Below are 15,944 nucleotides of genomic sequence, written 5' to 3' on the forward strand. Positions count from 1 at the left end.
AAGTTTACACATTGGTAAAATGGAGGCATCCACTAGCAGGAAATTTGTAGAATGTGTCTTTAAAAATCTGAAAAAATTATCAAGGGAATCTTTAGCGTTCCTGTGGTAAATAAAATTATGGTTATGAAAATGAGATATTTTTCAGTGATAACCTTAAATGACTAATGGAAATATGTGGAGTTATCTTTGCAAATGTTTATTTTTGAGAGAGAAGTGTTAGAGCACTATACTATTACAAAGCAGTGAACTGTTTACTAGTAAGTGCTAACTGAAATGAAAAAGTTCACAAGAATGCTAGCTAGGCTAAAGCATTACTTTGTGTATCTGCTTCAAACAGGGTTCTGAGGACCAGCATGAGGCCTGGCCTTTAGGGATTTATTTATTTATTTTTTAGTATTTTGGAAGGGGCAAGCTGTGCTAGGCGACATCATCTTTTGCAGCAGTGACATAATAGGGTAAGATGTTAGCTAATATGATAACAACAGGAGATGAAATTTAGATGCTCTTGTTGGGTAAAATGAAATCAGTCACTATGGAAGTGACACTCTAATGTAGTCTATTAAGTCTACAGCAGTGTTGACTGTGAAATTCCACCTCATTCTCTTTCTAACTTCTAATAATGTTCGTGAAATTAATCATATTATGGAATGTATCTTACTAAAGTCTTCTTTTTGGAATGGATGAAAGGAATGGAAAATGATTTCCTTCACAGGAAAGAAAACATTGGTAAAATTATTTGGGAAGCAGGTTGGTAATGTGTGGTATCACTTATTCATTCTGCAAGTGACTATGTTACCATGTTTGTATAGTGTTTGAATGTTGCAAGATTTAAGATCTAATAGCCACATAATAAAAACTTTTTGTCAACTTAGGAATATATAATTTACTTCTGGGAGTCCCACAAGTATTTATAAAATAGTCATAGCTTCAAAACTTCCCTGTTCTTCACTGATAAACATCTTAGAGATCTTATGGCTTAGATATAAAATGTGCCCCAATAGTCTCATGTGCTTCGAAGGTGTCTCAGTTACTTTTCTCATTGCTCAGACACAATATCTGGCATCCACAGTTAAAGGAGGAAAGGTTTATTTGGCTCATGGTCTACTGAGGTTTCAGTTCATAGCCGGCTGGCTCCAAGGCAGAGTGGGGTGGCATAGGGGCATTGCAGAGCAGAAACAGTTTTTGGTGGGCAGCAGGAAAAGGACAGCAAAACAACAAAGCAGTGAGGAAGCTGCCATCAGCCCAGCAGCCCGCCTTCTGTATCTTACAGTCGGTCCAGGATGCCTGCCCTCAGGGTGGGCAGCACTCACACCTGGCGTGGACCTCTCTATTATCCATTCCCAGAACTACGCCAAGCCAATCAGTGGACCGATGTAGTACTCACATATCCTTGATTCCAGTATCACACACTCTACATCTAGCCACTATGAAAAGCCCCACCTATGACTGAATTAAGGCCTTGGGAGGACATCTAGACACAAGTGATAGCAGAAGGCAATTGGACCATGGGCATGCTGTTTTCATCAGTGGATTCATCTATTGATAAATTTAGTAGCAGAATGTGTTAGGAGGTGTGGTTTGGTTGGAGGTGAGTCACTAGGGGTGAACTCGGAAAGGTGTATTCTTATTCCCAATTCCTACCTTCTCTCTTTGCTTCTTGGACACCATGACCTGGTGTAGCATTTCTCTACAATGCACTTTTACTATGCTGGTTCTGCCTGGGAGCCTGCCATGGACTGAACTCATTGTAACTGGGAGCCAAAATACCTTACCAACTTCAGTTGTAGGTATCAGTTATCGTGTCTCAGTAACAAGAGCCAATAATCAGTAACAGTAACAACAACCAATACAGATGCTTTGCAGCTATTGGTGATCCTACTGAGAACTTGGACAATTCCAATGCCAAGTGCAATCATTAGCCCACAAGACAACTCAAAATGTTAGGAAATCTGTTATGCAACCATACTAATATAGATTTTTAGTGAGTAAGTTTGTTTTGTTACTAAAAATCTGTAATCTTGGAATGGCTTTGGAATGGGCAGTGAGCACAAGCTGGAAGAACTATGAGGAAAATTTTAAATGCTAGAGTCTTGAAGAAACTGTTAGTAGAATCTTTATGGCCTTGAGATTACTGTAGGTAAGGATATAAAGGGAAATGAGGAAAATGTTATTGGAAATTGGAGGAAAGGGATCGTTGTTATTTAGAGGCAGAATTTTAATAACCTGGGTACCTACAGTAATTTGGAAGATAGAAAATGTTCTTATTCAGTTGGGTATTCTAGCTGAGGACATTTTCTGGGTAGAGCTTTGAAGGTACAAGCTCATATCTTCTTAATGATTATAGCAAAATGTGAAAAAAATAGATAATCTAAAGGAAGGACTTAGAAAAAGAAAGCAAGGAGGGAGGGAAGGAGGACCTGAAACTTGCTAGTGTTGAAAATTCCCAGTTTCCCTATGTGAAAATGGTGCTAAAATAAACTGTTTTCAGGCAAAGACAAACTCCAGGCTGTTGCCAAGAAAATATCAAACAATGAGGTAAAAGTAGGACTGTAAAACCTTTGTTTAGATCTCAAAAATACCTATATTGGTGATTCAGGAAATCATTCAGGTAAACAAGCGAGCTTTGAAAATGCATTTGTGTTGGTGTTGTGGCTGGCCACTTTAAGCTGAGGGACTCGCCTGAGTAGACAGTTTTCTGGATATGAATTTGGTCCAATAACAGTGAATCCAATGAGATTCCTAGGAAACACTTAAGGTCCTAAAAAATTATATTGGTAAAAACACTGCCATCCTAGACGCACAGATACAGTACAAAATGAGAAATGATCTTTGGATCGTCTAAATTCTACAGACCAAAGCAAACTGACAAAACTCTAGCTGAAAACATGGATTACTTTTTTCTTTTTTGGGAGGGGTACTGGGAATCGAACTCAGGACCTTGTGCTTGCCAGGCAAGCACTGTGCTGCTGAGCTACATCCCTGGCCCAACATGTATCCAACCACATTGAAGGGTTCTATGCCCAAGTAACTCTTCAGAGCCTTCTATTTTCTCTATTATTTAAACAAGCATATTTGTTGGAGTTCTCCTTCACCATTCACTCCATTGTGTTCAGGGAGTATAAGAAGCACAGGGATTAAGATGAAAAGGAACCATACTTGAGGAGCACTTAAAATACATCACCTAAGAGACATATCCCAATTTAGATGACAAGATTCTGGACTGATAGGACAATGGGTTGAGACTTTTGTATCTTGGAAAAAAGTGAGACTATTCTTCATTTGGGAGATACAGGAGTCAGTAAGAAACCAAAAGGCGGACTGTGGTGAATCTCCAACATGGCTTCAAAGATACTCCAACTCTTGGTATTCATGCCCTTGTGCAGTGTTCTCCCATAGTAAATAGAGTTGATCTATGTACTCTGTGGTTTATATTGGAAATGAAGACATTGTAGCTTTCATCTTGTACTCTGCTGGATTTCTTGCTTTGGGAGAATTCAACTGTTAGGTCATAGAACAATTACAGTCCTATAAAAAAATGGTGAGGCCTCTTGTCAATAACCATGTAAGCGAGCCATCTTGGAAGTGAAAATTACATTTGTTAAGTTAGTCTTCGAGTGTCTGCAGTGCTCCCGTCTTTCCTGAAATCTCTTAACAGACCTCGAATCAGTCACCCAGCAAAGCTGCTCCAAGATTTCTGGTTCATGGAAACTGTGAGATAATAGATGTTTATTATTTTAACCTGTTAAATTTTGAGATAATTTTCTACACAGAGTAACATAACAAGGATGTTTCCAAAAATTTCAATTCCTAGGGAATCAGATGGTTCTGTTTTCTGTACAGAAGACCATCTTATTCTGTCACATAGTATAAGCAGGACTTTATGAAGTACCTAATCTGCTTCTGCTTTTAAGAACCTCTCTGTATAGAAGGATTGCTATGGTTTATATCCAGATGTTCCCCCAAGAGCCTCATGTGCTCATAGGTGAGCCTTTTAGAAGGTGATTGGATCACTGGGGTAATATAGCTGACTTGTTGCTGATATTTGGGCTCTGATGAGAAGAGGCAGATCACTGCAGGTGTGCTCTGGAAGAACAGTAGATCTCCTGATGCTTTTTCTCCCTTCTCTGCTTCCTGGGTTCTATGATATGGACAGCTTTCCTCTGTCCAGAGGTAACTTCTGCCATGTTGTTTCCATGTTTAACCCTGCCAAACTGTGAGCCAAAATAAACCTCTCCTTCTCTAAATTGTGGATGTCCAATATTTTGTCCAGTGACAAGGAAACTAAGACACGTATGAAAGAAGGACTACAAAGTATCAGATACTGAACTGTACAGTATTATATTTTGTCTGTCAAGTTAAAGAAGAAACATTAACAAGAACAAAAATAACAAAACAGCTTCTTCCCCCACCAAACACCCCAGATACAAAAATGTCCTTTTACCACATTAGAAAAACATTTTCTAAATGTGCTAACATTGTGTTTGTAAATGTTTCCTTTTAAACCTGGGGCAGTGGTAGAAATAACCAAGCAAGGAACATTACTAGATATACTAATGTTGATTTTCAATCCCTGTTTTAGACAGAGACAGAAATAATTTGCAGAGGAATGAATTGTAAGAAAACAGAAATATGTATGGCTCTGTAACAAAACATCTATTTCCTCCCAAGATTCTAGAAAAGTGTTCTGAGATTAAAAAAATATCTAGCAAAGATTACTCACATTATGCCCAGTGATATTAAAAAGTATTAAAATGTTTTTTTTTATCTTCTTCATTTCTTCCTACTTTTGTGGAGATCATCTAGAAATCCCAATTTAAAGTTACTTGAGGAAATGAATGGAAAGCAGACACCCTTCCACTCCCACCCCTCTTAGTCCTTTCCCCCAACTAGATTAAAAAAAAAATGTCCTTTTTCCTCTCTCAAATATTGCATTATGTCTCTGGTGTTGGAAACCAAAAGTGTAAAGCAGGACTAAAAGGTACAGTGGATACTGTGAAACAGCATGAAAATGTTTAAATGGAAATGGGAACGAGGGAGCAGGAACGGGGAGGGGAAAGAAAGGGGGAAAAATGAGAAAACAAGGAAATAATGGAAACAAAGCTTTTGTAGACAAGGAGGGGAAGAGGGTTGAAGGGTAGGAAATGGGAAAAAAGAATATGATATCATATACAGGTACAAAATTCCCTATAATGAATGTGATATCTAAAATGTACTAGTACACTTAAAACACACACACACACACACACAAACCCAAAAGCTTCTCTGTGGAGAGTCAATCATATGAGACAAAAATAAAGGAATTGGCCACAAAACCAACAGCCAACCTTGTGCGTTTAAGCACTTCAAGACCTCTTCAAAGGGTTATTGTAGGCATTAAATATAATTTGTGCCAAAACAATAATTAAAGTTTAGTGAGCTACACTGCATGGTCCTTTACATTTAATCCACAAAACAATCTTAGAAGTGTTATTTCCACTTTACATGGTGTTTATTTTTTAAGTGTAAAACAGAGTCATGAATTAATTTGTCCATTAAAGCAAAACCGGTTATGTTGTAGCCCCAGGATTTGGGGTCCCTGGGCTGGGGATCTTCTAAAAGGTGTTTTAAAGAACCCCAAAGATCTCGCACTACTTTAAGCATTTTATTAGTCTAGTATCTAACGGCTCCCTTTGTTTCTCTTGGGAATCTGCTCGGAGTCTAGAGGGTCTCCTCATCTAAGGGAATGGGGACTGCAACCTCGAACTCTCCACAAACACTGACATTCCTCACCTGCCTTCACCTAGTATAGCAGCCTACCTCGCAGCAGCTCTCAGAAAAGGCTAAGGCCCCGGAGGTGCTGAGCTCACAGGAGACAGAAACACAAAGAAGATTTTGAAAAGCGACTAAGCCCAGAATTGCTCAGGATGGGAAATGGTTTTTGCTCGGGCTGATGGCCCAGGCCTAGGAGAAGAAACAGCTTTGTGCAGCGCTCCTGGAATTCCGAGAGGTCGGTTGGGTTAAGCCCGGCACACAACGCAGGTCCTGGCACCTTGCAGAGCCCTGGGGATGCGAGTGGCACACCGGCACTCCCGGGCCCGCGGGTTCGCAGAGCCGGGCAGACACCACGCGAAGGGAGCGGGAGGCGGGGCCGGCGCTCCAGGCCTTGTCCGTCCTCCTGCTCCTTCCGGGGACGCCGGGATCCCCCGCGGCTCGCGGAGGCCGCGGCGGAACGGAAAAGGGCCATTGCCTCTTTAAGTGACTCAGGAAGTGAAAGGGGCCGCCTGGCCGCGAAGGGAAAGTGGAACCGGGGCGGCGGGGCCAGGATCTGGCCGAGGCGGCTGAGGCCAAGGAGCCGCGGCCGCCGAGACTGCGCGGGTGGGGGGCGCCGCGCGGGGGCGTCCGCACCGGAAGTGCGCGGCGGGAGGACGCGGGCGCCGCACGGAGCAGCCCGAGCCGTGCGAGGGCCCGCGCTCCGGGCCAGCAGGGTGCGCCGCGGCCGCAGGCCTCCCGCGCTCTGAGACGCGGCGCGGCCCAGCCCGGGGGCGACCCCCGCGGAAAGGGCCCCGGAACGCAGGCGGTGGACGCGGGGAGGCCGCGGCGCCGAGGGACGGCAGAGGAGCTCGCGGGCCCCGAGGCCTCGACCGTGGAGTCCGGGCCTCCACATGGCCGGCGGAGTGGGCGCGGCCTTCGAGGAGCTGCCTCATGACGGCACGTGTGACGAGTGCGAGCCTGACGAGGCGCCGGCCGCGGCCGAGGAGGTGTGCCGGGAATGCGGCTTCTGCTACTGCCGCCGCCACGCCGAGGCGCACAGGCACAAGTTCCTCAGTCACCACCTGGCCCAGTACGTCCATGGCGCCCAAGTCTGGACCTCGCGGGCACCCGTCGATGGGCAGGGGAAGGACGACCCGGGAGCCATAGGTGCCAAAGCGGAGCCGGAGGGGGAGGAGGAGAGCGAGTCCCAGGACGACAGCAGCGAGTCGGAAGAGGAGAGCGAGATGGAGGAGGAGAGTGAGGAGGAAAGCGAGGAAGAGAGCGAAGAAGACAGTGAGGACGACATGGAAGATGAGCCGGAAAGCGAGGCCGAGGAGGACAACCAAGACGGAGAATCCGAGGCGGAAGGAGAAACTGAGGCAGAGAGCGAATTTGACCCAGAAATAGAAATGGAGGCGGAGAGAGTGGCCAAGAGGAAATGTCCGGACCATGGGCTCGATTTGAGCACTTACTGCCAGGAGGATAGGCAGCTCATCTGCGTGCTGTGTCCAGTCATTGGGGCGCACCAGGGCCACCAGCTATCCACCCTAGATGAAGCCTTCGAAGAACTAAGAGTAAGTATTGGACGCTCAGAGCATAGGCCTTGGGGTCAGGACACCTGGGTTTGGACTCAGCTGACCCACCTGGGACTTCATTCACTTTCACCGAGCCCCTCCAAAGGTATTCAGTGCCACTTGTTGGGAGCAGACCTTTTTCACCCATTGTGATTGAACCCCTTTGAGAATGACTTGAGGATTCTGGACTCTGAGCTGTGAAAAATACATGCACACACAAAATCTAGTACGTGATTTCCGAAAAGTTGCGAGCTTCTGGTTTCTGATTCCCAGGGAAAGCATTCAATGTGTTTTGACACCATTTTGATCAATTTTCTACAACCTCACCCTTGTTTCTTAAGCCTTGAGGCTCCAGATGTGGCAGTCCTCTGCTTACTTGAAAAATGGGAAGCCGTCATTTTGCCAAATGAATCCAAGCAGATTGTTCATCTAGAGAATAGATATTCATAATTTGACGTGTGCCATGAATTACTGCTTTGAGATACTTCATGTTTGAAACTTGGAAAAGGAAGGTACAAGGGTGAAGGCTGCATTGGGGTGGCAATAAAGGTTCTGTCTTCTACTTGGGTTTTTATGGTTCTTGGATTTTGCTGGCCCCTCAAACAAGTAGTAGGTGTTTGGTGTTTGTTGAATGAATTTGCAAATAATTTTATTTGTATTGTGGATGATTACACTTAGAGAAGTTGATGATGTTAGCCAGGTTGAGGAGAGTTTGTGTAATCATTTCGTTAGGTGATGAATGTATGTCAGTTTGTTAAAGTGATTAGTGAATGTTTTCATATGACAACTTTGGCTTTTTTAGGTGACTATAGTTGCTAGTACTGGGTTATTAGCTGTTTTATAATGATCTCATGATCATCCCCACCTTTTGCTTTTCAGACAGGATCTTGCTATGTAGTTTAGGCTGGTCTTTTTTTTGGGGGGTACTGGGGGATCAAACTTAAGACTTTGTGCTTGCCAGGTAAGTGCCTGTGCCACTGAACTAAATCCCTGGCCCTAGGCTGGTTTTGAACTCACTGTGTAGCCCAAGCTGGCCTCAAACTCCTTTGATCCTCATGCCTCAGCCTCCCTAATCCTGGGATTACAGGAACCCTGGTATTCCTATTTTTTATTGTAAAATACACGTTTAGAAAGTGTGTAAAAAAAATTCACAGTTGGTTAACATGCATAAAGCACTCACATTATGAAATAAATTGTTGTTGAGCATGTTGACCCCCACCATGCCTTATCCAATTTTAACCATTTTCTTTATAGGTAATTATTACTCTGACTTCTACGGTGATATTTTGTTTTTGCTTGTCTTTATGATTTTAACACATGAGAGTGTGCATTAGTAAACTTATTTGAACTTGATGTATTGATGTCATGTTCTTATCCTGCATTCTTTTGAGTTTGCTTCATTTTAAAAAATATTTGTGAGATTAATCTATTTGATGTAGTTCTTTTTCATTGATTATTGAATTTTATTTTGTGAATGCGTCACAAGTTGCTCTATCATAATGAATGCTTGTTTTGTTCCCAGGTTTTAGAGCTTCTAGGTATTATAAAACATAGATATAAATGTTCTTGACCATTAACCTTCGTTGAAATGGAATATAAACCTAGGAATCAAATTGTTAGTCATAGACTATGATCTGGTTCCGCAGTATTAGATATGTCTACTGTTTTCTAAAGTGGTTGTACCAGTTTTTAAAAAATTATTATATTTTCCTCTCATTATTGAAGATTGAACTCAGGAGTGCTGAGCTCCATTCCCAGCCCTTTTTACAAATGCTAAGTGAGATATAAGTCAGTCACTAAATTGTCCAGGGTGGACTAGTACTTTGTCTTGTGTCTCAGCCTTCCAGAGTGCTAGGATTACAGGCCAGCACCACCATACGTGGCTCCTCCCTTTGTTTTGTTCAGCTCTGAAGCACTCCTTACTCCCTCTTTGGTTACCTTTGGAAGTTGAGATAGTGGCAAGTTTACCTTTAGTTTGTTCCTGTCTACGCTGGCAGGGTTGGAAAGATGGGGAGGTACCACATCTATATGGAGAAGATCACCTTTTAAATGTCTCCCTTTGAAAATGCTGACGTTCTTACTTTCTGTCACGTCCTTCCTCCACTCCCACTTCACTCTCCACCCCTTGCTAGATGCATAGTCATTTCTGGGGGTCAGTACATGTCCTCAGATCAAGAGTTACTTCCTGTACTCTGTTTTAGCATTGGAGTAGTATCATTAAGCTGGGCATAGTGGCACATGCCTGTAATCCCAGCAATTTAGGAGGCTGAGGCAGGAGGATTGAGACCAGGTCTCAATACATTTTGAGTTCCAAGCTAACCTGAACTACTATAGTGAGACCCTGTCTCAGCAAAACAAAGCAAATCACTAAACTACAAACCTTATTGAATTTGATCAATTCTTCTGTAATGATTGCTGCATAGTCATCCTGTCCAAGACCTCACATTATGTTTTCTTTTTGTGGCAGTACTGGGGATTGAACCTAACGGGCTTCACACTGAACATCATCCTCAGCTCATTTGTTTCGTTTTGTTTTGTTTGAGACAGGCTCTTATTAAGTTGCTCACACTGATTTTCTTTTTCTTTTTTTTCCCCTCTTTTTGAGACAGGGTCTCGCTGTGCAGTTCAGGCTGGCCGTGAGCTCACTTTGTAGCCTAGGCTGGTCTGGGACTCACAATGATCTTCCTGCCTCAGCTTCCTGAGTGCTGGGATTACAGGCGTGAGCCACCATGCCCGGCTCACACTGGGTTTTAATTTAGGATCCTCCAGCCCAAGTGCTGGGATTATGGATGTGTACAACCACACTCAGCTGTTTTATTTTTTGATGTCCTTATTAGTTCTGAGGAGTGTTAGCCAGATATGTGGTTTTTCTTTTTTTTTCCTTCTAGGTTTGGGCTATACAGACTTAGTGGCAAGGCTGGTACTGACATTAGCTTATAGGAGGACCCTCTGTAGTTCTTTTTTTTTTAAAATGTGTGTATATATATATATATATATATATATATGTACTGGGGATCAAACTCATCACCTCGAGCTTGCCAGGCAGGTGCTTGTGCCGCTGAGCTAAACCCCTGGCCCTAAAATTTATATTTAATTTTTTTGTATTGGTACATTTTAGATAATAACATCCATCATAGGGAATTTGTATGTTTTGCTGCTTTTTTCCCATTCCACTCCTCTCTCATCCTCTCCATTTTTTTTTTTTTTTTTTTTTTTTTTTAAGACAGGGTCTCACTATGCAGTTCTGGGTGGCTTGAGTTCACTTTGCAGCCTAGGTTGCTCTTGAACTCTCGACAATCCTGCTTCAGCTTCCCTAGTGGCGGGATTACAGGTGTGCACTACCATACCTGGCTCTCTCCTCCTCCTTTAAAAAAAGTTTTGTTTCCATTTTTTTCCTTCAGGATGTTCCCTCCATCCCTTGTTTCCCTTCTCATTGTCTTCCTATTTCCCAATATTTATTATATATTTTGGTCCTTATTTGCACTTTCAGTTTATCGTGAGACATTCTAGCCAAGTGGATACACCTTGAGATCATACTCTTAAGTGAATTGGATATACATGTTTAAATACTGAATTGTTTCTGTGATGTGAGTAGCTAGGGATTTTAAAACATGTTTCTCAGTTTAAATTTGTCTGTTTTTTTTTTTCTTCTGGTGATACTGTTTAATTTTTGGGGGGGGGAAGGTACAATAAGGTATTCTTTCATGCCTTGTTTTTTTTTTTTTTTTTTTTTTCATTTATTAGTATATTTTAGAAATCACTCATGGAAATGCCCCTTCATTTTTTCCTCTCATCTTTTCTTCCAGCTGCAAATTGTGTATCATTCATTAAATTTTTAATTTAAGATACCATTTTTTCAACTCTAGAATGTCAATTTGGTTACTTTTTAAAAAAAAAAAAAAAAAAAAAAAAAAAACAGGGTCTCTGTAGCCCAGGCTTACTCGAACTAATGATCATTTGATTTAAATTTTCTAAATGCTGGAAGAAGTGATGCTGTGAAGAACTGATTTGGTTACTTTTTAAGATCTTTTTCTCTGGGTCATTTTGAGTCCCCTCCTTCATTATATGTCCCACTTTCCCAATTCTCATGATGTCTCTCAGTTTTTCACTTAATGCCAGACATTGTGTTTAAAAGGACTTTAGGTTTTGTTTTATTTTGTTTTGTTTTCTGGTGTTAAGTATTGGACCCAAGACCTTGTGTTTTAGAATTTTCATATATATATATATAAAATATATTTTATATAAGTATTTTATATATTTATATGTTTTGTATCTATATAAATATGTGTGTATATATTATGTATATATATATATATAAAATTATAGTATCATGAGGAGAAAAATATCAGATAAGTCCAAATTAAATAACTTGTTTAATAAAGATTTGAACTTGGTGGCAGAGTCATTGTGCCACTAATTTCAGTTCTCTGGAAATGTTGAAAGGTTGTGATTGCAGTGCACATTTAGTATTGGCAAGAGAGTAAGTCTTTTACATTATTAAAACTGACAGTGTGGTGGTGGCCTAGAGAAGATTGTTAAATTCCAATAATTCATTTGTTCAGTAAATAGTGAGCATTATCTGAGTGTAATTACTCTCTCAACATTGAGGCTAAAGTATTGAACCAAACACAAGACCCTACTTTTTTGGTGCCTATATTGTGTTAGAGGAAAATAAGAAATCGAGCAAATAGACGTAAAAAGTATTACAAGTGATAATATGAGATTTGAGAGGGATGGGAAACATCCTACTTCTGCAACCTAACTTTTCAGCCTCACATGAGATATGTAACAGTTTGGCTGTGTTTTCATATTCCAAAATGGAAATAATAGGAAATTGAGTATCTGTGAGAATGAACACAATGGGTAAAGAAAAAATTCAACAATGCTTGATGCATTGTTAAAGCTCCAAAGTGTTGGTGGTTTTTCTTATTAATATGAAAAGGCTAAACATAAGTTTAGAGTTGGGAAAAATTTGTGTAATTTATGTTTTGATTCCTCAGTGTTGAATCAGGCTGTGAATAACTAGTATTGGTGGTAGAAAGTCAAATTGATTCCAAAGTTTGCTGATGCCTAAAGAAAAGCAAACTTAATAGTTGGCTAGAATGAGGAGGGAATCAGCATTGCCATGCCACAGAAGGGATCAAGGATAGAACCAACAAGTTAGGCTAAACGGACTGAGGTAGTAGCTTTGCAGGACAGTTCTCAACACAGTCACTAAACACTGTTCTTTTTCTTTTGTACTTTGTTATATTTGCTGTTCAGCTCTGTGGAATTTGTCTTTAGAGATTTTTGTGATGCATTTATGACCTCAGGGTCATAACTTCTCATTTTTAATATGCCAGTTTGTCTTACTCTATAATTTCTGACCCTGAAAATAGGTCATTGGGTCTGACAAAGGATCTTTTTCTGATTTATGGGTTTATTCATGTGAAATTTAAATATTGCAAGAATACCTTTTCAGACCTGCATTTAGTGAATATTTTTTTTGTGGTTGAATAGTAAAATACAATTAGATAGATAAAGTACTCTTGACCAGTAGTTTTTAGAATTATTTCAGTTGCAACCTACAATAAGGGAAACATCTATTTTTAATTAAGCTTATTGGTTCATTTGAGGTATAAATAATGATCATGTTCATTTCCTATAGGGAATTTATACCTGTAGATGATATAACTTGATCCTTTTTTTTTTCTCACACCTTTACCCTCACTTCAACTGCCTTTCTCCTCCTTATTTACAGAAGCTTTTTCTTTCCATTTTTAGGGAAACATCTTTTAATCATGATCTTGTTCATATTCCCCATCCTCTTTAGAAACTCAAATGGAACACTACTTGACTGCATATAGTATGTTCTGTCTCTGTTCCTTTCAAAAAGAATTTTATACTCTTCTACTAAATTGCTTTTATGGCACACTGGTCATATCCTGTGGTTTGAAAAGTACTCATCTAGTTCATTATAAGATCATCTGAAGAAAAGACAGTCTTATAAAACGGCAAGGCGAAAAGTGTTGGCAGAATTCAGCAGATATGCAACATCTAAGTGTTTAACGTGGTCTTGCTGTGGATGGATTAAAAGGTTTAGAAGCCATTCCCCTTGCTCTCGAGTATGCCTTTAAGATGAATATTTAGGTTGCTGGTTGAGTGATAACTGGTACAGCTGCCTGGGGAATGGGGTCAGTGATCAGGTATTGGCAGCAGGTATCTGTGGTTGGAAGTATGCTGGATATGCTCATAATAGCTGTGACTCCAGAGTGCCTAAAGGTGGAGGTGTTGCATTGTGTCCCATAGTGGTCAGTGGCTCTGATCCTTTGCTAATTCATAGAAGCAGTTCTGGTTGGGAGATAGAGGTTGAAGTTGTGATGTAAGGTACCTAATTATATTTCTTATTATTTCCTGAAAAGAAACTGTAGTCTTTTTAAGAGTTTGAAGTATTGGCAACATAGTAGTTCAACACATGTTTAGAATAAGACAAAAGCTAAGATTAAGATAAAAAAGAATAGTTAAGATCACCTCTAGATCGTTCTGTGGAAGTTATGTGAGGTTTTTTGCCCTTGGGTTTCTCATTTCGGTCTAACTTTCAGAGTGTGTTTTTTGACCAGTAGTAAATCTTGGAAGTGAACAGGACAGTGTTCCGTCTTTGTGGAATTTACCTTTTAGTAGAAGAGCACAAACAGTAGTTTGGGATGATGATGTGTTCTAAGAACACAGTAAATCATGATAATTTAAATAAACATATGCTTATGCCACATCTTCAGAGATTTTGATTGGGTTGTTGAGGTGAGCTGTGGTAGTTAAGGTGAAATTTTAACTTACTTGGCTTTGTAATGCATTCCGGATATTGATGGACCATGCTTCTGGGTGAGTCATGGAGGTATAGTCTTGGGGTTTCTTTCTGGTCTTTGGCCCCGTTCTGCTTTGGTCACTGTTTTATTCTTGTTTCTCAGTTACCATGAACTTTGCTCTGTTATATTCTTTGTCTGATGTTTTTACCTTGGCACCATCTGACTATGGACTAAAAATTAGAGCCAAATTAAACCTCTCTTCCTTAAAATTGTGGATTTCAGATATTCTATCCTGTGATGAGAATGTTGACTAACACAGTAAAACCTTAGTTTGCAAATGCATTTGTTCACTAGCAATTTGATTTGTGAACAACATTCAGCAGGGGACTGGGAATTTAGCTCAGTGGCATAAGTGCATGCATGGCAAGCATGAGTTTGTGAGTTTGATCCCTGGTACCAAAACAAAACAAAACAAACACAAACAAGCAAGCAAGCAAACAAAAAGAAACCAGAAAAACTTCAAAAAACCAACAGACATTCAGCAGAATTTCACATCTTTTTATGAACTCCACATTGATGATGAACGGACTATGGCTGTTATCCCCACATGAATATGAATGTGGCCATTTTCCTCATGGTCTGGTCTAAATTTATGAACCAGAGTACCACTGTATGGAAAACTGGTACCAGAGAAGTGGGATTGTTGCTGTAACTGTATCTGACCATGTGATTCTGAAGCCTTTGGAACTGGTTTGTAGGAGGGTTTGGAAAAGTTTGGAAATGTAGGCTAGAGAAACCATAGAACTGGTGGCAAATGTATGGTATGCGTGTTGCAGCTTGCTGCTTGTTATCACTGAAAGCTCTAAAAGGTTTGTTATCACTGCCCTAGAATGTTATGAGCAGTACTTGGTGTGTGATACTGATCAGAGCTCAGAAGTCAAACATGTTGATAGGAATGTGGACAATAAAAACCAGGATATTTTACTTGGGAACGATGACTCCATTGACTTTGAGACCAGAGGCCATGTATGTTAAATTCTGGTACAAAATTTGTCGGCATTTTATGTGTTTCCTGAGGCTTTGCAGCAGATTAAGGTCACCTTAACAGTGGACTAATTAATCTGATGGAGGAAATTTCATTATAGTCCCCAGTATTTAGGCTGTGGCACGAGCACTGCTGGTTGCTTTTAGCCAGATTTAGAGTGAGAATGTGGGGGAAATTGCAGGGCAGAAAAATTTGAAAAACTTAATTGGGCTGGAAGGGACCACGTGTAAAGTTGGGGCTAAAGTTGGTATGCCTGCTGAAAAGATTAGCACTATTAGAAACAAATCAGGTATTCTATACAACAAGAACGATGTTTTGAGGGCAACTCAGAAATCTGCAAGACTCTAGTAAAGATTCAAGTGTGTAAAAGTATCATCTCATTTGAGAAGAGAGTCCCTCGAATAGTAATGAATAACCTTTTAGATCTTTCCATGATAACAGACAGCCCACTGCAACATGTGTGCCATAGATTTGCCACCACTTCCCTAGGACCCTTCCTTGAGAAGCACTTACTAACATACTTGTTCCCTGGCATTCTTTTTACTATGCTTAGCCATCCAGACTATCAGGAGCCAGGGCAACCATATACAAGGTACCCTAGGTATTGCTTCTGCTGATAGCAAACCTTTGCAATGTCCATGTGATATTCTGGTATATAAAATTCAAGAGTTGTGGGATTAAGGTTTTCATCAAGATTTCAGAGGAAGGGCCGAGTGACCAGCTAGGAGTTTGAAGATACCAGGAATATGGAATATCTATCAAGGACAGTTGCAGTAGAGTCAGCCTAAGAGAGAAGCAACCAGCAAAGCTTTA

At 40.7% G+C, this 15,944-nt stretch overlaps 1 protein-coding gene across 3 annotated transcripts in view; it reads left to right on the forward strand.

Moving 5' to 3' along the window:
• Positions 1-5,894: 5,894 nt before the first annotated feature.
• The window catches only part of Trim44 (tripartite motif containing 44), a 115,490-nt gene continuing 105,440 nt past the window's right edge, over positions 5,895-15,944 (forward strand). Inside the window, exon 1 of one of the 3 annotated variants that reach the window (XM_063227780.1) lies at positions 5,895-7,304. In XM_063227780.1, the coding sequence (XP_063083850.1) occupies positions 6,642-7,304 (663 nt within the window). In that variant the 5' untranslated portion in view covers positions 5,895-6,641. The remainder of the gene's footprint in view (positions 7,305-15,944) is intronic. The other 2 variants (XM_063227779.1, XM_023562441.2) reach the window with 2 other exon arrangements.

The sequence above is a fragment of the Cavia porcellus genome, unplaced genomic scaffold, assembly GCF_034190915.1.
Source record: "Cavia porcellus strain 051 isolate PalLab524CR breed Dunkin Hartley unplaced genomic scaffold, mCavPor4.1 scaffold_17, whole genome shotgun sequence".
NCBI lineage: Eukaryota > Metazoa > Chordata > Mammalia > Rodentia > Caviidae > Cavia > Cavia porcellus.